The 21555-nt window shown below is 42.3% G+C and overlaps 1 protein-coding gene across 1 annotated transcript; it reads left to right on the forward strand.

Annotated features, from left to right (window-relative positions):
* The first annotated feature begins 4676 nt into the window (after positions 1 to 4676).
* On the forward strand, positions 4677 to 21359 carry LOC122896602 (P-selectin-like). Its single transcript, XM_044234721.1, is given in 3 exon segments — positions 4677 to 4814; positions 19026 to 20322; positions 20325 to 21359. Coding segments are annotated over 3 exon segments (2277 nt in total). The 3' UTR covers positions 21167 to 21359.
* The last annotated feature ends 196 nt before the right edge of the window (positions 21360 to 21555 follow it).

Below are 21555 nucleotides of genomic sequence, written 5' to 3' on the forward strand. Positions count from 1 at the left end.
GGCATTGAACCCATTTACATTCAGGGTAACTATTGAAAGATATGAATTTAATGCCATTTTATTGCCTGTAAGGTGACTGTTACTGTATATTGTCCCTGTTTCTTTCTGGTCTACTACATTTAGGCTCTCTCTTTGCTTAGAGGACCCCTTTCAATATTTCCTGTAGGGCTGGTTTGGTCTTTGCAGATTCTTTTAATTTTTGTTTGTCCTGAAAGCTTTTTATATCTCCTTCTACGATACTTTATGTGGAAAACCGAAAAGACTCCACTCCAAATATGCTATATTTGGAGTGCTAGAACTCATAACAGGAATCCAGTAAAGTGGCAGGATATAAAATCAATGCACAAAAATTAGTTGCATTTCAATACACCAAGAAAAGACAGAAGAAAGAGAAATTAAGGAGTCAATCCCATTTACAATTGCACCCAAAAGCATAAGATACCTAGGAATAAACCTAACCAAAGAGGCAAAGAATCTGTACTCAGAAAACTATAAAGTACTCATTGAAAGAAACTGAGGAAGACACAAAGAAATGGAAAAACATACCATGGTCATGGATTGCAAAAACAAGTACTGTGAAAATGTCTATGCTACCTAAAGCAATCTACACATTTAATGCAATCCCTATCCAAATACCATCAATTTTCTTCAAAGAAATGGAACAAATAATCCTAAAGTTTGTATGGAACTGGAAAAGACCTCAAATAGCTAGAAGAATGTTGAAAAAGAAAGCCAAAGTTGGTAGCATCACAACTCCAGACTTCAAGCTCTATTACAAAGCTGTAATCATCAAGACTGTAAGGTCCTAGCACAAAAACAGACACATAGATCAGTGGAACACAATAGAGAGCCCAGAAATAGACCCTCAACTCTCTGGTCAAATAATTTTTGACAAAGCAGGAAAGACTGTCCAATGGAAAAAAGACAGTCTCCTCCACAAATGGTGGGAAAATTGGACAGCCACATGCAGAAGAATGAAACTGGACCAGCTCCTTACACCAGGTAAAAATAGACTGAAAATGGATGAAAGACCTCATCCATCAAAATTTTTGAGGAGAACACAGGCAGCAACCTCTTCGACCTCAGCCATAGCAACTTCTTCCTAGAAACATCACCAAACGCAAGGGAAGCAAGCACAAAATGAACTCTTGGGACTTCATCAAATCAAAAGCTTTTTTGCACATCAAAGGAAACTGAACAAAACCAAAAGACAACTGACAGAATAGGAGAAAATATTCGCAAATGACATATCAGATAAAGGGCTAGTATCCAAAATCTATAAAGAACTTATCGAACTCAACACCCAAAGAACAAATAATCCAATCAAGAAAGGAGCAGAAGATATGAACAGACATTTCTGCAACGACATATAAATGGCCAACAGACACATAAAAATTGCTCAGTGTCACTTGGCATCAGGGAAATACAAATCAAAACCACAATGAGATACCACCTCATACCGGCCAGAATGGCTGAAATTAACAAGTCAGGAAATGACAGATGTTAGAAAGAATGCAGAGATAGGGGAGCCCTCCTACGCTGTTGGTGGGAAGGCAAGCTGGTGCAGCCACTCTGGAAAACAGCATGGAGGTTCCTCAAAAAGTTGAAAATAGAGCTACTCTATGACCCAGCAATCACACTACTGGGTATCTACCCAGAAGAAACCATTGTAGTGATCCGAAGGGGCATATGCACCTGAAAGTTTATAGCAGCAGTGTCCACAATAGCCAAACTATGGAAAGAACCTAGATGTTCATCAACAGATGAATGGATAAAGAAGATGTGGTATATACAATGGAATACTATGCAGCCATCAAAAGAAATGAAATCTTGCCATTTGCAACAATGTGGATGGAAATAGAGGGTATTATGCTTAGCGAAATAAATCACTCAGAGAAAGACAATTATATGATCTCCCTGATATGAGGAATTTGAGAGGCAGAGTGGGGAAAAAAATGAAACAAGATGGAATAAGGAAGGAGACAAACCATAGGAGACTCTTAATCTCACAAAACAAACTGAGGGTTGCTGTGGGGGAGTGGGTGTGTGGAGAGGGTGGTTGGGTTATGGACATTGGGGAGGGTATGTGATATGGTGAGTGCTGTGAAGTTTGTAAGCCTGACGATTTACAGACCTGTACCCCTGGGGCAAATAATACATTATATGTTAATAAAAATAATTAATGAAAATATATTTTAAAAATTCAGATCCAACTTGATCCAACAGGTATTGTGTCTATAGGCAAACCACTTCATATTCAAAGATATAAATAGGTTGAAAATAAAAGATGGGAAGGGTGCCTGAGTGGCTCAGTTGATTAGCGTCTAACTCTTGGTTTTAGCTTAGGTCATGATCTCATGGGTTGTGTGATTGAGCCCCATATTGGGCTCCATGTTCAGCGTGGAGTCTGCATAAAGATTATTTCCCTTTGCCCCTCTCCTCACTTTCTCAAATAAATAAATAAATATTTTTTTAATGAATGAGAAATAGGGACCTGGGTGACTCAGTGGGTGAAGCCTCTGCCTTCAGCTCAGGTCATGATCCCAGGGTCCTGGGATTGAGCCCCACATCAGGCTCTCTTCTCCACAGCGAGCCTGTTTCCTCTTCTCTCTCTCTATGCCTGCCTCTCTGCCTACTTGTGATCTCTGTCAAATAAAAAAATATATATTTTAAAAATAAAGGGGAGGTGAACCATGAGAGACTATGAACTCTGAAAAACAATCTGAGGGGTTATAAGTGGTGAGGAGGTGGGAGGTTGGGGGAACCAGGTGGTGGGTATTAGAGAGGGCACGGATTGCATGGAGCACTGGGTGTGGTACAAAAACAATGAATACTGTTATGCTGAAAATAAATAAAAAATAAATTAAAAAAAATTAAAGAATGAGAAATATATATATGTGTGTATATGTATATCTATATGTACATATATGTATATTCTCCAAGAAAACTGTAAGAGAGTTGAAGTACTTGTACTAATATTACAGAAAATAAACTTTAAAACAAATAAACGCTACTAGAGATAAAAATGGATATTTCATAATGATTAGAAATTCAATCTATGAGGAAGATATGACAATTTTAAACATATATACACCTAAGAACCTATCTAAATACATGAAACAAAAACTGACAGAATTGAAGGGAGAAATAGACAATTTAACAACAATAGTGGAAAATTTCAAGGCCTCTTTCAATAATGGTTAGAACAACTAGCCAGAAGATTAAGAGAATACAAGATTTTTTTTTTAGATTTTTATTTCAGTTTTTATTGAAGAATAAAATGGGAAGATTTTATGCTCAATCATCTTTTGAAGCTGATGGTTTTAGATAATGCATAAGATGTTCAAGATCCAAATGGCAAAGTAGACATGTATTGGAATGATGGCTGAAATTCTCTGAATGATTTTGGAAAAATCATTTTTATAAGTGCTTTGTCCAGGTGCCTCCAAGTCTGTATCATCAGGGAAACCTTCTACTTGCACTTATTCTGCTATATTGCTGCTCATATAGCTTTAAGAACTATTGTTTAGTTTAAATAGTTTCTTCCTCACATTTAGACTTGCATTTCCATGAACTTCTTTTGATATCATTTTCTTCAAGTTGGAGTAATTTCAAAAAAAATAATGAATAATGTTTTTCTGAAAATAAATAAATTGGAAAAAAAGGGAATAGAAGATTTAAACAGAATACACTTTTTGCCAAAGTACACATGGAACATTCTTCAGGATAGATTAAATGCTAGGCCAAAAAAAAGTGTTGATAAATTTTAAAAGATTGAAATCATATAAAACATGTTCTCTGGCCATAATAAAAATATTAAAAGTCAATAATAGGGGAACAAAATATGAGTATTTCAGAAGGAAATTAAGTCACTTTAAATATGGATCAAAGAAGAAATCACAAGGGGAAACTATGGAGATGAATGAAGATGGAAAAACAGAAATGTATGGGATGCAGTTAAAGCTGTCATTCAAAGGAATTTTGTAACTATAAATGCTTATATTTCAAGGCAAGGAATATCTCAAATCACTAACCTAAGCTTCTGCCTTAGGGAAATAAAAAAGTGCAAACTGAACCAAAAGCTAGCAGAAAGAAAATTTAGAGCATAAGTCAGTGAAATAGAGAATACAAAATCAGTAGATAAAATTAACAAAGCCACAAGTTGGTTCTTTGGAAAGATTTAAAAAACTGAATTTTTAAAAAAGATCTTATTTATTTATTTGACAGACTGATCAAAAGTAGGCAGAGAAGCAGGCAGAGAGAGAGGGGAGGAAGCAGGCTCCCTGCTGAGCAGAGAGCCTGATGTGGGGCTTGATCCCAGGACCCTGAGATCATGACCTGAGCTGAAGGCAGAGGCTTTAACCCACTGAGCCACCCAGGCGCCCCCAAAACTAAATTTTTTAAACTATGTTGACGATTAACAAAATAGTGAAGACTCAGATTGGTGGGAAAAAAAGAATGAAAGGATATCACTGCCAATTTTACAGGTAAAAACAAACTAAAAATATGAATAGGGAGGGGAGGTATAATGGTGGAAGAGTAGGGGACCTTGTTTCAACTGGATTTAACCACATAGTTATCAAATCTAAAACACCCATGAATTCAACTAGAGATGAAAGAAAAGAATATTTGGAACTCTACAAGTAGAAAAGGGACCACTTTTTGCAAGGTAGGACATGCAGAGGAGTGTTTTTGAGGAGATACATCAGAAGATAAATGCGCGGAGGAATTTGGTGCACCATGATTGGGCAGCTGCTCTCCATACCAGGACCGTACAAAGTGCAGAAGCATATCCTTCCCCTGGGAGGATAGGGGTGAGTGCACACCATAGGAGTCTGCAGAGTTTGGCACATGCAGAAGTGGCACAATCATCCCTGATGATTTACTAAAGAGAGGGGAGTGAGATCTTTCTACTCTGGTCCTGGAGATTGGGCATGGCCATTTTAATTTTGATCCTCTAAAGAGGCGCAGAAAACCTTCAGGGATCAGAAGCCACACAGAGCAACTTAAAACAGCTTACACAGAGCCCAGTCCTCCAGCAAGGGGTGGTGCAACTCTGCCCCGGCAAAGATACCTGAGAATCAGTGCAGCAGGCCCCTCCCTCAGAAGACCAACTGGAAGAACAGGTAAATAGCAAGTTTACAGACCATACAGGACTGTAAAACTCCAGTGCTAGGGAAAAATATTATGTAGAATTTAAGGGTTTTTTTCTCATGATTTCCTTATCCTTCAGTTTAAAATTTCCCATTTCTTTTTTTCTTTTTTCCCTTTCCAAGTAGGTTCTTATTTTATCAACTCTTTGTTTTTAAGTCCTTCTTTAGCTTTTATTTTTAAAATTTACATTTTATAGATATATTCTTCACTTTTGTCTTCCTTTCACTATATTGAATTTTCTCTCTCTCTCTCTCTCTCTCTCTCTCTGTGTATGTGTGTGTGTGTGTGTGTGTGTGTGTGTGTAATTTGCTTTCTTTGTTTTTGGGATTTATTGTCTTCTAAAACACAGACCAAAATACATTCAGGACCAAGTGGATCATCCTGTTTTTTCTACCCTGTAAGATTATATTCTCTCCCCCCACATTTTTCCCCCTTTTTCTTTTTCTTTTCTGATTTCTGACCTCTTTGGATTTGTCTAGTGTATATTTTGCTTGGGTTGTAGTTGATTTTTTTGATAGTGCTCACTTCTTCATCCATTCTTCTCTGGGCAGAATGACTAGAAGGAGAAATTCACAACAAAAGAAAGAACCAGAGGTAATACTCTGCCACAGAGCTAATCAATATGAATATAAAATGTCAGAACTAGAATTCAGGATAACAATTATCAAGTTACTAGCTGGACTTGAAAAAATCATAAAAAACATTAGAGAATCACTTCATGCAAAAATGTGGTCTAATCAGGCCAAAATAAAAAATGTTCCAACTGAGATGCAGTCTAAATTGGATTCTCTAACAGCTAGGGTAAATGAGGCTGAAAAGAATCAGTGACATAGAAGACAAGTTGAAGGAAAGTAAGGAGGCTGAGGAGAAGAGAGAAAAAACAAGTAGTGGACCATGAGGGGAGGCTTCAAGAAATCAGTGATGCCATAAAACAAATTATATCAGAATTGTTGGGATGTCAAAGGAGAAGAAAAAGAGACAGGGCCAGAAGGTATATTTGAGCAAATTGTAGCTGAAATCTTGCTTAATCTGGGACGGGAAATAGGCATTCATGGCCGAGAGACAGAGAAGACCCTTCCCAAAATCAATAAAAAATAGATCAACAACCAAACATGTAATAGTGAAGCCTGCAAATTTCAGAGATAAAGAGAAAATTCTGAAAGCAGCTTCAAACAGTAAGTTCCTAACCTACAGGGATAGGAATATTAGACTGGCATCAGACCTATCCACAGAACCGGGAAGGCCAGAAAATGCTGGCATAATATATTCGGGGTACTAAATGAGAGAAACATGCAGCCAAGAATACTTTAACCAGCAAAGCTGTTATTCAGAATAGAAAGAGAGATAAAGAGCTTCCAGGACAGACAGAAACTAAAAGACTATGTGACCACCAACCCAGCCCTGCAAGAAATATTAAAGGGGATCCTGTAAGCAAAGAGAGAGCCCAAGAGTAAGATAAACCAGAAAGGAACAGAGACAATCTACAGGAATGGAGACTTTACAGGTAATATAATGGCACTAAATTAATTTCTTTCTATAGTTACTCTGAATGTAAATGGGCTACATGCTCTGATAAAAAGACACAGAATATCAGATTTGATTTAAAAAAAAAAAAAAGCAAGGCCCACCCCTATGCTGTGTACAAGAGACTCATGTTAGATTTATTTTTTTTAAAGATTTTATTTATTTATTTAACAGACAGAGATCACAAGTAGGCAGAGAGGCAGGCAGAGAGAGAGAGGAGGAAGCAGGCTTCCCGCTGAGCAGAGAGCCTGATGCAGGGCTCAATCCCAGGACCCTGGGATCATGACCTGAGCCGAAGGCAGAGGCTTTAACCCTCTGAGCCACCCAGGCGCCCCTCATGTTAGATTTAAAGACACCTCCACACTAAAACTGAGGGGGTGGAAAACCATTTTTCATGCTAATGGACTTCAAAAGAAAGCTGAGGTAGCAATCCTCATATCAGACAAACTAGATTTTAAACCAAAGACTATAGTATGAGTTGAAGAGGGACACAATGTCATACTTAAAGGGTCTACCCAGCAAGAAGATCAAACAATTATAAATACTTCTGCTTCTAATTTGGGAGCAGCCAATTATATAAACCAATTAATAATCATATTAAACACATTGATAATAATACAGTAATATTAGGGGAGTTCAACACCACACAAACAGTAATGGACAGATCATCTAAACAGAAGATCAACAAGGAAACGAGGGCATTGAATGAGACACTGGACCAGATGGACTCTTACAGATGTTTACAGAGCATTCTATTCTAAAGCAACAGAATGCACATTCTCGAGTGCACATGGAACTTTCCCTAGAATAGACCACAATAGATTACAAATAAAGTCTCAACCAACACCAAAAGATTAGGATTATTCCCTGCATATTTTCAGACCACAATACTTTGAAACTTGAACTCAATCACAAGAGGAAATCTGGAAGGTACTCAAACACTTGGAGATTAAAGAGCATACTATTAAAGAATGAATGAGTTAAGCAGGAAATTAACACAGATTAAAAACTTTGTTTAAGTTTTAAAGATTAAAAACAAAAATTTAAAACTTCATGGAAACTAATTAAAATAAGAACACAACTGTTCAAAACCTTTGGGACACAGCAAAGGTGATCCTAAGAGGGAAGGATATTGCAACACCAGCCTCTCAAATAATTAGAAAAATCCCAAATGCACAAGCTAACCTTATACCTAAAGGACCTGGAGAAGGAACAGGAAGTAGAGTCTAAACCTCAAAGAAGATAAATAACCAAGATTAGAGAAGAAATCAATGAAATAGAAATGAGAAGAAGAGTAGGACAGATAAATGAAATTAGAATCAGTTTCCTAGAAAGAATTAATAAGATTTATAAACCCCTGGCCAGACCTATCAAAAAGAAAAGAGAGAGAATAAAAACATGAATGAAAGAGATCACAACTGGAGGAGAGTCAAGATGGCGGAGAAGTAGCAGGCTGAGACTACTTCAGCTAGCAGGAGATCAGCTAGAGAGCTTATCTAAAGATTGCAAACACCTGCAAATCCATCGGCAGATCGAAGAGAAGAAGAACAGCAATTCTAGAAACTGAAAAACAACCACTTTCTGAAAGGTAGGACTGGCGGAGAAGTGAATCCAAAGCGACGGGAAGATAAGATCCCCGGGGGGGGGGGGGGGCGGCTCCCGGCAAGCAGCGGAGCAGCGGAGCACAAAATCAGGACTTTTAAAAGTCGGTTCCGCTGAGGGACATCGCTCCAGAGGCTAAACCGGGGCGAAGCCCACGCGGGTTCAGCATGGCCTTGAAAGATCCCCCCCCCGGGACTCCAAGCACCCCCGAATGGACCCCTTCTCAGGAGGAGACCCCCGGACCCAAAAACCGAGCCGAGTCCACTGATCAGATGCAAACAGCACGAGGTTTATTGAGTTGACACAGGTACCTGCGGGCGATCAAGTCTTAGGAAGACTCGCACGCCAGCCCTTTGTTTAGGGCCTTTTTATGGGGTTCGGGGAAGCGAGCGCATACGTACAGAAGCAGAAACATAGTTACAAGGTTCTTATTGGCTGGTTTGAATGTAAGGCATACTCGGTGTTTGTAGATTGGCTTTGAAGGACCCCGGCGCGCAAAGAGAAAGGTGGGGAGGGGGAGTGAGGAGGGGGAGTGGACCTTATTACTTAGCAGAGAAACATCCTGCCTACGTGACTAGGTCCACATACTTAGGCGATCCCCCTTGCCCACATACCTAGGCGACCCCCCTTGCCTACGTGACTATCTGCGCGTTACAAGCCGCGCGCGGCAAGCGTACCTATCTCCCCCGCAACATGCCGTTGCCCCTCCTAGCTCCAGGGCTGTGCTGAGATAAGGGAGGATTGTCCAAGTAGGGGGAAGGGAAGAGGGGTCTCTTCATTCCCCCATTTTCTTTTTGGCCTGAGTAAAACCTTTTACTTTATTAGGGGCTAGTCTCTTGCTGCCCTATTGCATGATATTGTTGGGTTAATACCATGGTTTGGACAAGCGACAATCTATCTTTTATAAATTGGGTTAACCTGTTAATGATGCATGGCCCGAATGTTAGAATTAACATTAAGAGCATTAAAGGTCCTATTAAGGAGGTTATTAGGGAAGTAAACCAGGGTGAATGATTCCAAACTCCTTTATACCAAGACTGTTGAGATTCAAAGTCTCTTTTACGCTTATCTAGCCTTTCCTTCAATTTGTCTAGAGTTTCTGTTACTACTCCAGTCTGGTTGGCAAAAAAAACAGCATTCTTCTCTGAGAGCAGCACAAAGGCCACCCTCTTTTAGGAACAGTAGGTCTAAGCCTCTTCTGTTTTGTAAGGTAACTTCTTTGTTGCAAATTTTAAGGACATTTGCAAACAAAGGGAGACTTCTGCCTTACAAGACTGTGATCTCTGCAATATAAACATTTGTTCTTCTTTCAGGGCAGTCAGGGGTGCCTGTGAAATGTCATACATATTACCAAGGGGAGTGGGTGGAGAGGGGGTGCAAGGCGCCAGCCCCTGCTCCCTCCTCAGCCAGCCTCCTGAACAATTTTGACCCTTAAATCTTTAAGGTGGTTGAAGGTGGAAGGTCTTATTTTCTGTAACTTCTTCCTGCTGAATAGGGGCGTAGAGCTGTCCCTACCTACTCAGGTCAACATTGATCAGTGGAGGAATGTATAGGGGAGTTACGAAAGGCGGAGGCAGCTGAATCCAGTGCTGACAGTGAAAAAGTATCTTTGCGCATGGTAAGGATCATCTGTCGTGGTGAAGTCATTGCAGCGATGGAGTCTCGGCACCAAGTAGAGAAACAGCGAACAAAGCAACATATTAAGGCTAATAAGGCAATAAGAATGAGAAGCCCAAAAAGGAGATTTGGCCGCAGTCCTCCTCCAAACCAGTAAGCTAACCAATTGCTGAGAGAGAGAGAAGGATCTTGTAGAGCCTTAATCTGGGCATTCATATCCTTTATTAATCCTGTGACATTTTTGTGATAGTCTGGGATGTACACACAACATTCTGTCTTGATAATTGCACATATGCCACATGACATCCTCTAGTCCCAAAGATGGAACAAAAATGGATGCTAAGTGATCATACCATTTAAAAATAGATCGCATCCATCTTTGTTTTAAGTTGGGGAGATTAGCTGGAGTTGTAATGGTTTTAGTAATGCGCCCATGAATCCAGGCAAATCCTAAGGTACAGCGACCTATCCACCCTGGAGGAAGCCAGGGCCACAGGTTTGTTTCACATATCCAGTGGGTTCTGTTTGGAGCTGGCAATCTAATGCCAGGTCACCTTGTCTAGTCAATAGCCTGGAGTACTATTACTTGGTAACACATTTCTAATGATAGCCGTCCCAGATATCGTGTGTTATTTGCCCAAATATCACTCGTATGATTTCTTTGTTCCCAGCATAAAACTGCCTTCTGACTGAGCTGTCCAATCGTGGGTGTAAGCCACAGATATGCATCACAGATCTGATATATGCCATCTTCAGTATAGCGATAAGGAGGGTTTGTAACTTAGGCCCATATTTGATTGGGGAGTTATGGCTTGATAGCAATCCCCTTTCCTTCCAAATAGCTCCATGGGCATGTAGTACCAGGAAGGCATATTTGGAGTCAATGTTAATGTTTATTCTTAGGCTTTGGCAATTGCAAAGTGCTAGTGAACACTACAGTATACCTAGCTTTTCTTATTTTTTTTTATGAAAACTATTGTCATCAGTAAACTGTCATTCATCCGGCATATCTGTAAGTATAGCCCAGTATTTAATTAGTCGGCCTTCATCATTCTTTGGTGGCCTTTGAATTCTAAGAAAAATCTGGACCTGATGTGAACTCATTAGTTAGGGGCTGTTCCATAGTGAGCTCTGAGGCTCTTTTTATAGGAGGGCTGTTTTAGGTTTCTCTAAAGCATCTGTTTGCAATTGCACCCCAACAGAGGTGGCCTCTAGGATAAATATGACTAAGGGATGAAACCAATAAGAAGACCTTTGAGTGGTCCAGCCTTAACAATATCCTGATTACGGAGGATCACTGGCAAGTGAGAAAACTTGTCAAGAGATAAGGGGAGGCCCCCATGTATCATCCGATCTAATCATAAAGAAAGTGGGGTCATCCATTATCTCTATAAGTCCATAGTTAATCCTATGGAGTGCAATAGGCTGGCCTTTAGGCAATTTTATTATCCCAGCCACAAACAAGGTGTTAGTTAAGTTATACAATTATAGGGGAATCGATCCCATTTTCCAGTTGTTTAATCATGTGCCGTGGGGTCTTGTTAATATACCCACAAGATAATAAGATCGATTAAAGAAGCTATTGTGTAACTTCTCTGAAGTTTACCTCAAATTGTTTAGCTTAGGTAAACAAACATTTAAAGACAATCGAATCTAGAATTTAACATCCATAAAGGTGTGTTATTAAAATATAATTTTTTTCTCTAAAATAACCCTCATTTACAGAGATAGCCAAATCAGGACTAAGTCACTTGTGAAACAAGTCCAGTTTTAACAAACTTGGCCCATTATTTACATAAGCTCAGCAAGAACAGTTGAGTGTGATCATATAGATCTTTTAGAATCTGCTTTGCTGGAACTTCTTATAAGGAATCTCTAGGTTGAACTTCTAGTAGCCTCTCCAGGCCAGAAGCCAAGCCACGTACTTGCCATCAGGCATGCCTGCAATACCTGTCGATTTGGGCATATGCCTCTTCATGAGATTCTGCACCTACCAAGGAGTGACATTCTTTACTCACCTGGTGAGGCTGCTGGGAACTCTGTAAACAAGGTATCAGGCCAATAGTCCCAAGGGGCTTTATGGCTCCAGGTTTCATAAAGTCAACCTTAGTTCCTTTAAACTGTCTGGTCGTATCTGAGTCTTTTCAAATATGACATCCCAGTCAAAGCCTTGGTAAAATAACCAGTTTCCAATGGTGTCCTGTTACAAGGAGAACAGATTCTTACTGAACTTATGCAAATGAATTATTGCCATGGAAGAAAGAATACTTACTGAGACCTTTTGGTTTCAGAGGGTTCAGATAGAGAGAAAAGTTGAATGCCTTGAGCATTTTTACATCTCTGTGAGTTATAGATAACTTAAGAAAAAGTATCCCTAGTCTGGAAGAGCAAACATTAGAGAAGCTGCAATGTCTAAAACAAGACAAAACATTAAGAGACACAACACTATAATCTTGTAGTTCATTTAGTCCCATGTTACTAAATCTGGTGAATGCACCTTTAGTTAGTTTTGGAAATTCTTACCCATTTCAGTTTTAGGGTTTTTAAGTATATCAAATATCTATTTGTCTTCAAAGTCCTTTATATGAATCTCCTTGAAGATAAAACTCATTTAGAAGAGAATTAAAACAATTATAAATGACAAAAACTCAGAATGGATATGGTTAGAGCTGATGAGACAAGAGTTTACAATTTAGCTGGCAAGGAAATCAGGTTAATTTTGTGACACATAGCATTTTCATAATTATAATATCAAGCGATGATCTTTTAAAACATTTAAAACTTTAGGAAATGTATAGAATCTCTAGAATAATTATAGCATTTTCCCAAATGTAACCCAAGGTTTATCATTCGTTTAAATCTTGTCAACAATTGCTAAAATCTTAGAAAGTTTTAAAGCACATGCCTAAATATAATTAGGGATGTTAAACACGTGATAAAACAAAACATAGAAACTGGGTTTTCTGGGCTGGCAAAGAGAAAACTATTTACATTCTCTTATCTGATCAATTAATCTAAGAAAACTTTGTCCTTTTAAACAAAGAAAACCAGCTTTTTTTTTTATACCAGTGTCTTTTCCTTTTTAATTTTATTTCTAAGTGTGCAGTCTTAAGATAGGAGGGGTTTTTTTTGGTTTTTTTTCCCATCATGAATGATGTCGCAGACAAAGGAGGGGGATCTTTTTCCTGCTGTCCTGCTCGCATCCCTCACAGGAACTTAGAAGCGTTTTAGCTAAGGCCTGTCCGAATAAACCCCAGACCAGGCTACTCCGTGGAGTAGATGACCGTTCTGCCATATGACGCCCTGCGAGACTCAGGGTGCAGCCCACTCAGACTCCGTAGCTGAAGCAGTGAAGCCGTACAGACAGATTTACACAGTCAGGCACTCTTCAGATTCAAACAGGTTGGATACCCTCCCTTTTTACTCTTTACAGATTAGAGTGAATTTCTATGGTTACAGGCAATGGAGGATGGCAACCGGGTGTTTTCGCAGTCTCTCAAGGTTGGGCTGCTTTCTTAATCTCTCAAGGCCAAATGGCCCTTATACTTGGAAGTATAATCTATGTGGAGGCAGGTCAGGAGAGTATTAAATCACCTTGGAGGCTGTTTTTCTTTTTTTAGTCTGTCCTGACCATATCTAAAATTCCTTTTCTGAAGATTTCCCTTCACAAACCTTTTACATCTTTCCTTTGCATTCAGGTTTTGTCCCAAGTCATTTTCTTTCAAACAACCATTTTATTGAGGACAAAATTACCTTCCCTAACCTTCAACAAAATGTATTCCCATTCCTTAAATCTTTTTTACATATCACCTACTTTTTTATAGAGTTTCCCTTATTTCCATCAGTTTTAGTTACACTAAGCAGAATTTGATAGTCTTAGAAACCCCTTAATCTCTAGTTAAGACTAAGTATTAACCAACTGTGAACTGTTACAACAGAATTCTTCAGATGTCAAATTTATGAAACAGTTAAGTGCAAAACACCTTTACCAACAGATTTAAATACTCTTAGTTTCTTTGCAGTAAGAAGTCAAAAGCATAAACCTACATCCAGTAATTAACGACTTAGCATTTTATCCTTTAAGACCTAGATGTCCACAATTTAATTCCATTTGTCACCCAAGCAAAACTTTAAAACTTTCAGGTTACCAAAGACTTTGAAAGCTACTTCAGCAATTACCCATTAGAACTTTGAGACAGACAATTAACCATCAGTTTAGTCATTTCTTTGCTAACATATTTTAACAAGTAACACAAGCTTATTTGACCTTCAGTAAACTTTCAAGTTTCACATTTACTACTGTTAACTTAAAAGACAGGTCTTATCTTAATTAAACCAACAAACTTAACTTAGTTCCAATAGTGATTTACGTTCCACCTGGGCCCACTCCACTTTGAATGTTTACCTGAGACATGCATGGGAAGATCTGGAGTGGGGGTTTTAGGTCCAGGGGGTGCTCTTTTTGCTCCTTGACAGTGGAGAGAGGAGCCATGGTGCATGATCTAGAGGCTAGTCATGCAGGCTGCACGCACGTTGGTGCAGAAACACGATAAGGGGGAAACAGAGGAAAACAAAGTGCTGCCAGGAGGCAGAGAAAGGATTCCCGGTTTTGGAGCTCATAAGCCCCAACAGAGGAGCAGATGCCATGCTTTCCCACCAGCAAGGGGGGAGGGGTTAAGCAGTCCAAGTCGGGCCAGAGAACACAGGGAAACTTCCCCGAAACAAAGAGAGTTTTGGCAGCTGCTTGGGAATATTCCTTATGGTCTCTGTCTCGAGTTAGACCAACCCCAGTTGGTTCCAGTTATAGCCATTAACATGGGAAGTGAGTGAGGGAGAAACCCCCACATCTATTAGGAGAAACTCAGAATCTCTCCAGTGACCTGAAGTGAGACTTAAGGGGGTGGTAAGTGTTTGCCCCATTTTAGAGTCAAAGAAAACACCAAGGACAATAAGTAAGACACACAAAACAGTTAACAAGAAGGACGCTGCGCGATTTCGGTACAAAACCGAAAGCAAAAACTCAAGCGGAGATCCCGGGGGTCCGGATTCCCCCTCTCCAACCAAGGCCACGTATCTCTCTGATACAGGCTGAGCTCCAAATGCCCCGCTGCCCCGGGGCATAGATGTCCTCGAAGGATTCAAATGTCCCACCCGGCGGGACTACAAACACCTCTGAAACGTCTTCCAGGGCTGCGAGGGAGAAGTCCGAGCCCGTCAGCTCCTTCTGGCCCTCGCCAAATACAAATGGATCCGATCGAACCCCAAACCAAAACCAAACGCGTGCGCGCGAAATGACAAGTAACAGATCCAGACACCACCACAGACACAACGCGAAATCACAAGTAACAGGTCGAACTACAACCACAAACACAACGAATATAGCGCTGGCCAGCTTACCTCCTGACAGTGGGTCGGTGGTCCCTGGGTGGGGGTCTCACATCCCGGACGAGCCCCCAATGAAAGATCCCCCCCCCGGGGCTCCAAGCACCCCCGAATGGTCCCCTTCTCAGGAGGAGACCCCCGGACCCAAAAACCGAGCCGAGTCCACTGATCAGATGCAAACAGCACGAGGTTTATTGAGTTGACACAGGTACCTGCGGGCGATCAAGTCTTAGGAAGACTCGCGCGCCAGCCCTTTGTTTAGGGCCTTTTTATGGGGTTCGGGGAAGCGAGCGCATACGTACAGAAGCAGAAACATAGTTACAAGGTTCTTATTGGCTGGTTTGAATGTAAGGCATACTCGGTGTTTGTAGATTGGCTTTGAAGGACCCCGGCGCGCAAAGAGAAAGGTGGGGAGGGGGAGTGAGGAGGGGGAGTGGACCTTATTACTTAGCAGAGAAACATCCTGCCTACGTGACTAGGTCCACATACTTAGGCGATCCCCCTTGCCCACATACCTAGGCGACCCCCCTTGCCTACGTGACTATCTGCGCGTTACAAGCCGCGCGCGGCAAGCGTACCTATCTCCCCCGCAACATGCCGTTGCCCCTCCTAGCTCCAGGGCTGTGCTGAGATAAGGGAGGATTGTCCAAGTAGGGGGAAGGGAAGAGGGGTCTCTTCAGCCTCAGGTCCCGCAGGGTCACAGAAGGATCGGGGGTGTCTGAGTGTTGCAGAGCTTCCGGGTATTGGAACGGGAAAGCTGGCTGAAGAGACAGAGCCAACAGTGAGCTCGCAGCTTAGGGTTACATTGAACCGGTCGCAGGCTCGGTGAGCTCGGAGCTCGGCCGGAGGTCAGGCAGACGGGAATTACTGGGCGCTGTTCTCTGAGGGCGCACTGAGGAGTGGGGCCCTGGGCTCTCGGCTCCTCCGGGCCGGAGACCAGGAGGCCGCCATTTGTATTCCCGTCCTCCGGAACTCTACGGAAAGTGCTCAGGGAACAAAAGCTCCTGAAAGCAAACCCCAGCGGATTACTCAGCCCAGCCCCTGGTAAGGGCGGTGCAATTCTGCCTGGGGCAAAGACACTTGAGATCACTACACCAGGCCCCTCCTCCAGAAGATCAACAAGAAATCCAGCCAAGACCAAGTTCACCTACCAAGGACTGTGGTTTCAATACCAAGGAGAGCAGCAGAATTCCAGAGGAGGAGAAAGCAAAGCACGGAACTCATGGCTTTCTCCCTGTGACTTTTTAGTCTTGCAGTTAAAGTAATTTTTTTCTTTTTCATTTTTTTCTCTACTTTTGCTAAATTTTTAAAATTTTTTTAAATTTTTTAAAAATTTTTTTAACTTTTACCCTTTTCATTTTTAACTTTTTTTAACTAGTTTATCTAATATATATATTTTTTCTTTTTCATACTTTTCTTTCTTCATTTTCTTTTCTTTAATTCCTTTTTTTTTCCTTTCTTTTTTTTTGAACCTCTTTTTATCCCCTATCTCTCCCCTCATGATTTGGGATCTCTTCTGATTTGGTTAAAGCATATTTTCCTGGGGTTGTTGCCACCCTTTTAGTATTTTACTTGCTCCTTCATATACTCTTATCTGGACAAAATGACAAGGCGGAAAAATTCACCACAAAAAAAAAGAACAAGAGGCAGTACCGAAGGCTAGGGACCTAATCAATACAGACATTGGCAATGTGTCAGATCTAGGATTCAGAATGACAATTCTCAAGGTTCTAGCCGGGCTTGAAAAAGGCATGGAAGATATTAGAGAAACCTTCTCGGGAGATATAAAAGCCCTTTCTGGAGAAATAAAAGAACTAAAATCTAACCAAGTTGAAATCAAAAAAGCTATTAATGAGGTGCAATCAAAAATGGAGGCTCTCACTGCTAGGATAAATGAGGCAGAAGAAAGAATTAGCGATATAGAAGACCAAATGACAGAGAATAAAGAAGCTGAGCAAAAGAGGGAAAAACAGCTACTGGACCACGAGGGCAGAATTCGAGAGATAAGTGACACCATAAGACGAAACAACATTAGAAAATTGGAATTCCAGAAGAAGAAGAAAGAGAGAGGGGAGCAGAAGGTATACTGGAGAGAATTATTGGGGAGAATTTCCCCAATATGGCAAAGGGAACGAGCATCAAAATTCAGGAGGTTCAGAGAACGCCCCTCAAAATCAATAAGAATAGGCCCACACCACGTCACTTAATAGTAAAATTTGCAAGTCTTAGTGACAAAGAGAAAATCCTCAAAGCAGCCCGGGAAAAGAAGTCTGTAACATACAAAGGTAAAAATATTAGATTGGAAGCTGACTTATCCACAGAGATCTGGCAGGCCAGAAAGAGCTGGCATGATATTTTCAGAGCAATAAATGAGAAAAACATGCAGCCAAGAATACTATATCCAGCTAGGCTATCATTGAAAATAGAAGGAGAGATTAAAAGCTTCAAGGACAAACAAAAACTGAAAGAATTTGCAAACACCAAACCAGCTCTACAGGAAATATTGAAAGGGGTCCTCTAAGCAAAGAGAGAGCCTACAAGTGGTAGATCAGAAAGGAACAGAGACAATATACAGTAACAGTCACTTTACAGGCAATACAATGGCACTAAATTCATATCTCTCAATAGTTACCCTGAACGTTAATGGGCTAAATGCCCCAATCCAAAGACACAGGGTATCAGAATGGATAAAAAAACAAAACCCATCTATATGTTGCCTCCAAGAAACTCATTTTAAGCCCGAAGACACCTCCAGATTTAAAGTGAGGGGATGGAAAAGAATTTACCATGCTAATGGACATCATAAGAAAGCAGGAGTGGCAATCCTTATATCAGATCAATTAGATTTTAAGCCAAAGACTATAATAAGAGATGAGGAAGGGAACTATATCATACTCAAAGGGTCTATCCAACAAGAAGATCTAACAATTTTAAATATCTATGCCCCCAACATGGAAGCAGCCAACTATATAAACCAATTAATAACAAAATTAAAGAAACACATCAACAATAATACAATAATAGTAGGGGACTTTAACACTCCCCTCACTGAAATGGACAGATCATCCAAGCAAAAGATCAATAAGGAAATAAAGGCCTTAAACGACACACTGGACCAGATGGACATCACAGATATATTCAGAACATTTCATCCCAAAGCAACAGAATATACATTCTTCTCTAGTGCACATGGAACATTCTCCAGAATAGATCACATCCTTGGTCCTAAATCAGGACTCAACCGGTATCAAAAGATTGGGATCATTCCCTGCATATTTTCAGACCACAATGCTCTGAAGCTAGAACTCAACCACAAGAGGAAGTTTGGAAAGAACGCAAATACATGGAGACTAAACAGCATCCTTCTAAAGAATGAATGGATCAACCGGGAAATTAAAGAAGAATTGAAAAAAATCATGGAAACAAATGATAATGAAAACACAACGGTGCAAAATCTGTGGGACGCAACAAAGGCAATCCTGAGAGGAAAATATATAGTGGTACAAGCCTTTCTCAAGAAACAAGAAAGGTCTCAGGTACACAACCTAACCCTACACCTAAAGGAGCTGGAAAAAGAACAAGAAAGAAACCCTAAGCCCAGCAGGAGAAGAGAAATCATAAAGATCAGAGCAGAAATCAATGAAATAGAAACCAAAAAAACAATAGAACAAATCAACGAAACTAGGAGCTGGTTCTTTGAAAGAATTAATAAAATAGATAACCCCCTGGCCAGACTTATCAAAAAGAAAAGAGAAAGGGGCCGGGTCGGTGACGTGGGGTCGCAGAGTCGGGGCTGTGAGAGCAGAGAACGAGCCACAGCAGGCCCGGACCTGAGCGGCCTGAGGAGCGGAAGATGGGGAGGAGAGAAACCGGCCTCCTGCCAGGACATGTCGTGCAGCAAGCAAGGAAAGTGCATGGAGACCATCGGGAACTATACCTGCTCCTGCTTCCCCGGATTCTATGGGCCAGAATGTGAATATGTCAGAGAGTGTGAGGATCTCGATCTCCCTCGGCAAGCATTCATGAACTGCAGCCACCCTCTGGGAAACTTCTCCTTTACTTCAGAGTGCAGGTTCCACTGCGCGGAAGGGTACGAACTGAATGGGCCCAGCAAGCTGGAATGTTTGGCTTCCGGAGTCTGGACGAGTGAGCCACCGCAGTGTGTCGCTGCCCAGTGCCCACCCCTGAAGACTCCTGAGCGAGGAAGCATGACCTGTCCACACTCGGCCGAGGCCTTCCTGTACGGGACCAGCTGCCACTTTAGCTGTGAAGAGGGATTTGCATTAGTTGGATCGGAGGTGGTGCAGTGCGCGGCCTCAGGGGTGTGGACAGCCGCAGCCCCAGTGTGTGAAGTTGTGCAGTGTCCCCTCCTGGAAGCCCCTGGGAAAGGAACCATGGACTGTGTCCACCCCCTCTCTGCATTTGCATATGGCTCCAGCTGCAAATTTGGATGCAAACCTGGCTACCAGGTGAGGGGCTGGGCCTCTCTCCGCTGCACGGGCTCTGGCCAGTGGACCGCACCCTCGCCAGCTTGTGAAGCCATTGCCTGCGGGCCACTGCAGAGTCCCGTTCACGGCAGCATGGACTGCTCCCCATCCTCAGGAGCATTCCAGGACAACACCAGCTGTAGCTTCCGTTGTGCCGAGGGTTTCAAGCTGGAAGGAGCTGACCTAGTCCAGTGTACTGAGTTGGGACAGTGGACAGCGCCAGCCCCGGTGTGTCAAGCTCTGCAGTGCCAGGATCTTCTGGCTCCAAACAGGGGGCAGGTGAACTGCTCCCACCCACTTGGTGCCTTTAGGTACGAATCCACCTGCCACTTCGCGTGCAGTGAAGGCTCCCACCTGGTGGGAGCAAGCGTGCTGCGGTGCTTGCACTCTGGGAACTGGAGCTCTCCTCCTCCAGAATGCCACGCCAATACGTGCACAGCTTTGGGAAGCCCTCACAACGGCACAATGACCTGCGTCCAGCCTCTGGGGGATTCCAGTTACAGGGCCACGTGCCGATTCGCCTGTGATGAAGGATTCTCTTTATCCGGACCGCAAGTACTGATTGCACTCCATCTGGACATTGGACAGGCTCCGCACCAACTTGTGAAGCCATCAAGTGCCCAGAATTATTTGCTCCAGAGTGGGGAAGTCTGGCTTGTTCTGACACGCATAAGGAACTCGGGGTTGGCTCCACCTGCCGTTTCTCCTGTAACAAGGGTTTGAAGCTGGAAGGATCCAGTAATGTTGAGTGCACAGCTTCTGGAGAATGGACGGCACCTCCACCGACCTGCGAAGGCACAGTAACGACTCGTACTTCAGACGAGGTCCGATGCCCAGCCCTCATCACGCCAGAGCAAGGAACCATGTCCTGTAGGCACCCTCTGGGAAACTTTGGCTTGAACACCACTTGTTACCTTGGATGCAACGCTGGATTCACACTCTTGGGAGACAGTGCTCGCAGATGCAGACCTTCAGGCCAGTGGACAGGAGGAACTGCGGCGTGCAGAGCTGTCAGATGCGCCGAGCTGCACGTGATTGAACCTGGCGGCATGAACTGCTCCAATCCCTGGGGCGGTTTCAGCTATGGATCAACCTGTCCCTTCTACTGTCCGGAGGGCCAGGTACTTAACGGCTCAGCAAGAACAGCATGCCAAGAGAACGGCCAGTGGTCAGCTCCCATGCCAGCCTGCCAAGCAGGGCCGTTGACAATCCAGCAAGCCCTGACTTACTTCGGTGGAGCAGTGGCTTCTACAATAGGCTTGGTGACGTGTGGGACACTCCTGGCTCTGCTAAGAAAGCGCCTCAGACAAAAAGATGATGGAGAGAGCCCCTTGAACCCTCAAAGCCACCTGGGAACATACGGAGTTTTTACAAATGCTGCATTTGACCCAAGTCCTTAAGAGACTGTCCTGCTGGTCTCCTTACTCAACCTCCACAGGATCCTATTTTTGAACATCAGGCTTCCTGCCAGACTTGACTTCAGCTGTAGCATGTTTGCTGCAGTTTTCTGGAAATACTTGTTAAAGAAGGACATGGGGTTTCCTGTAGATTAGCTCTGGATGAGAGCAGAAGGATTGTGCCACAAGCCCAGACTCTCCAGTCACCACTCTTTCCTGCTCCGCCTCTTCCTTAAGCCCTGGAAGCCGGGGCTGGAGATCTGCCGTGGTCTGTGGGTTTTGCTGTCCCTTTCTTGACAGACTCATTAACCAGAGACCGAAGCATCTGGCTTACCAGAAGACCGGACCGTGGAAAAATAAAAATGCCTCTTTATTTTCAGACTGGAGGAAGG

The sequence above is a fragment of the Neovison vison genome, chromosome X (assembly GCF_020171115.1).
Source record: "Neovison vison isolate M4711 chromosome X, ASM_NN_V1, whole genome shotgun sequence".
In the NCBI taxonomy this organism is placed as follows: Eukaryota; Metazoa; Chordata; class Mammalia; order Carnivora; family Mustelidae; genus Neogale; species Neogale vison.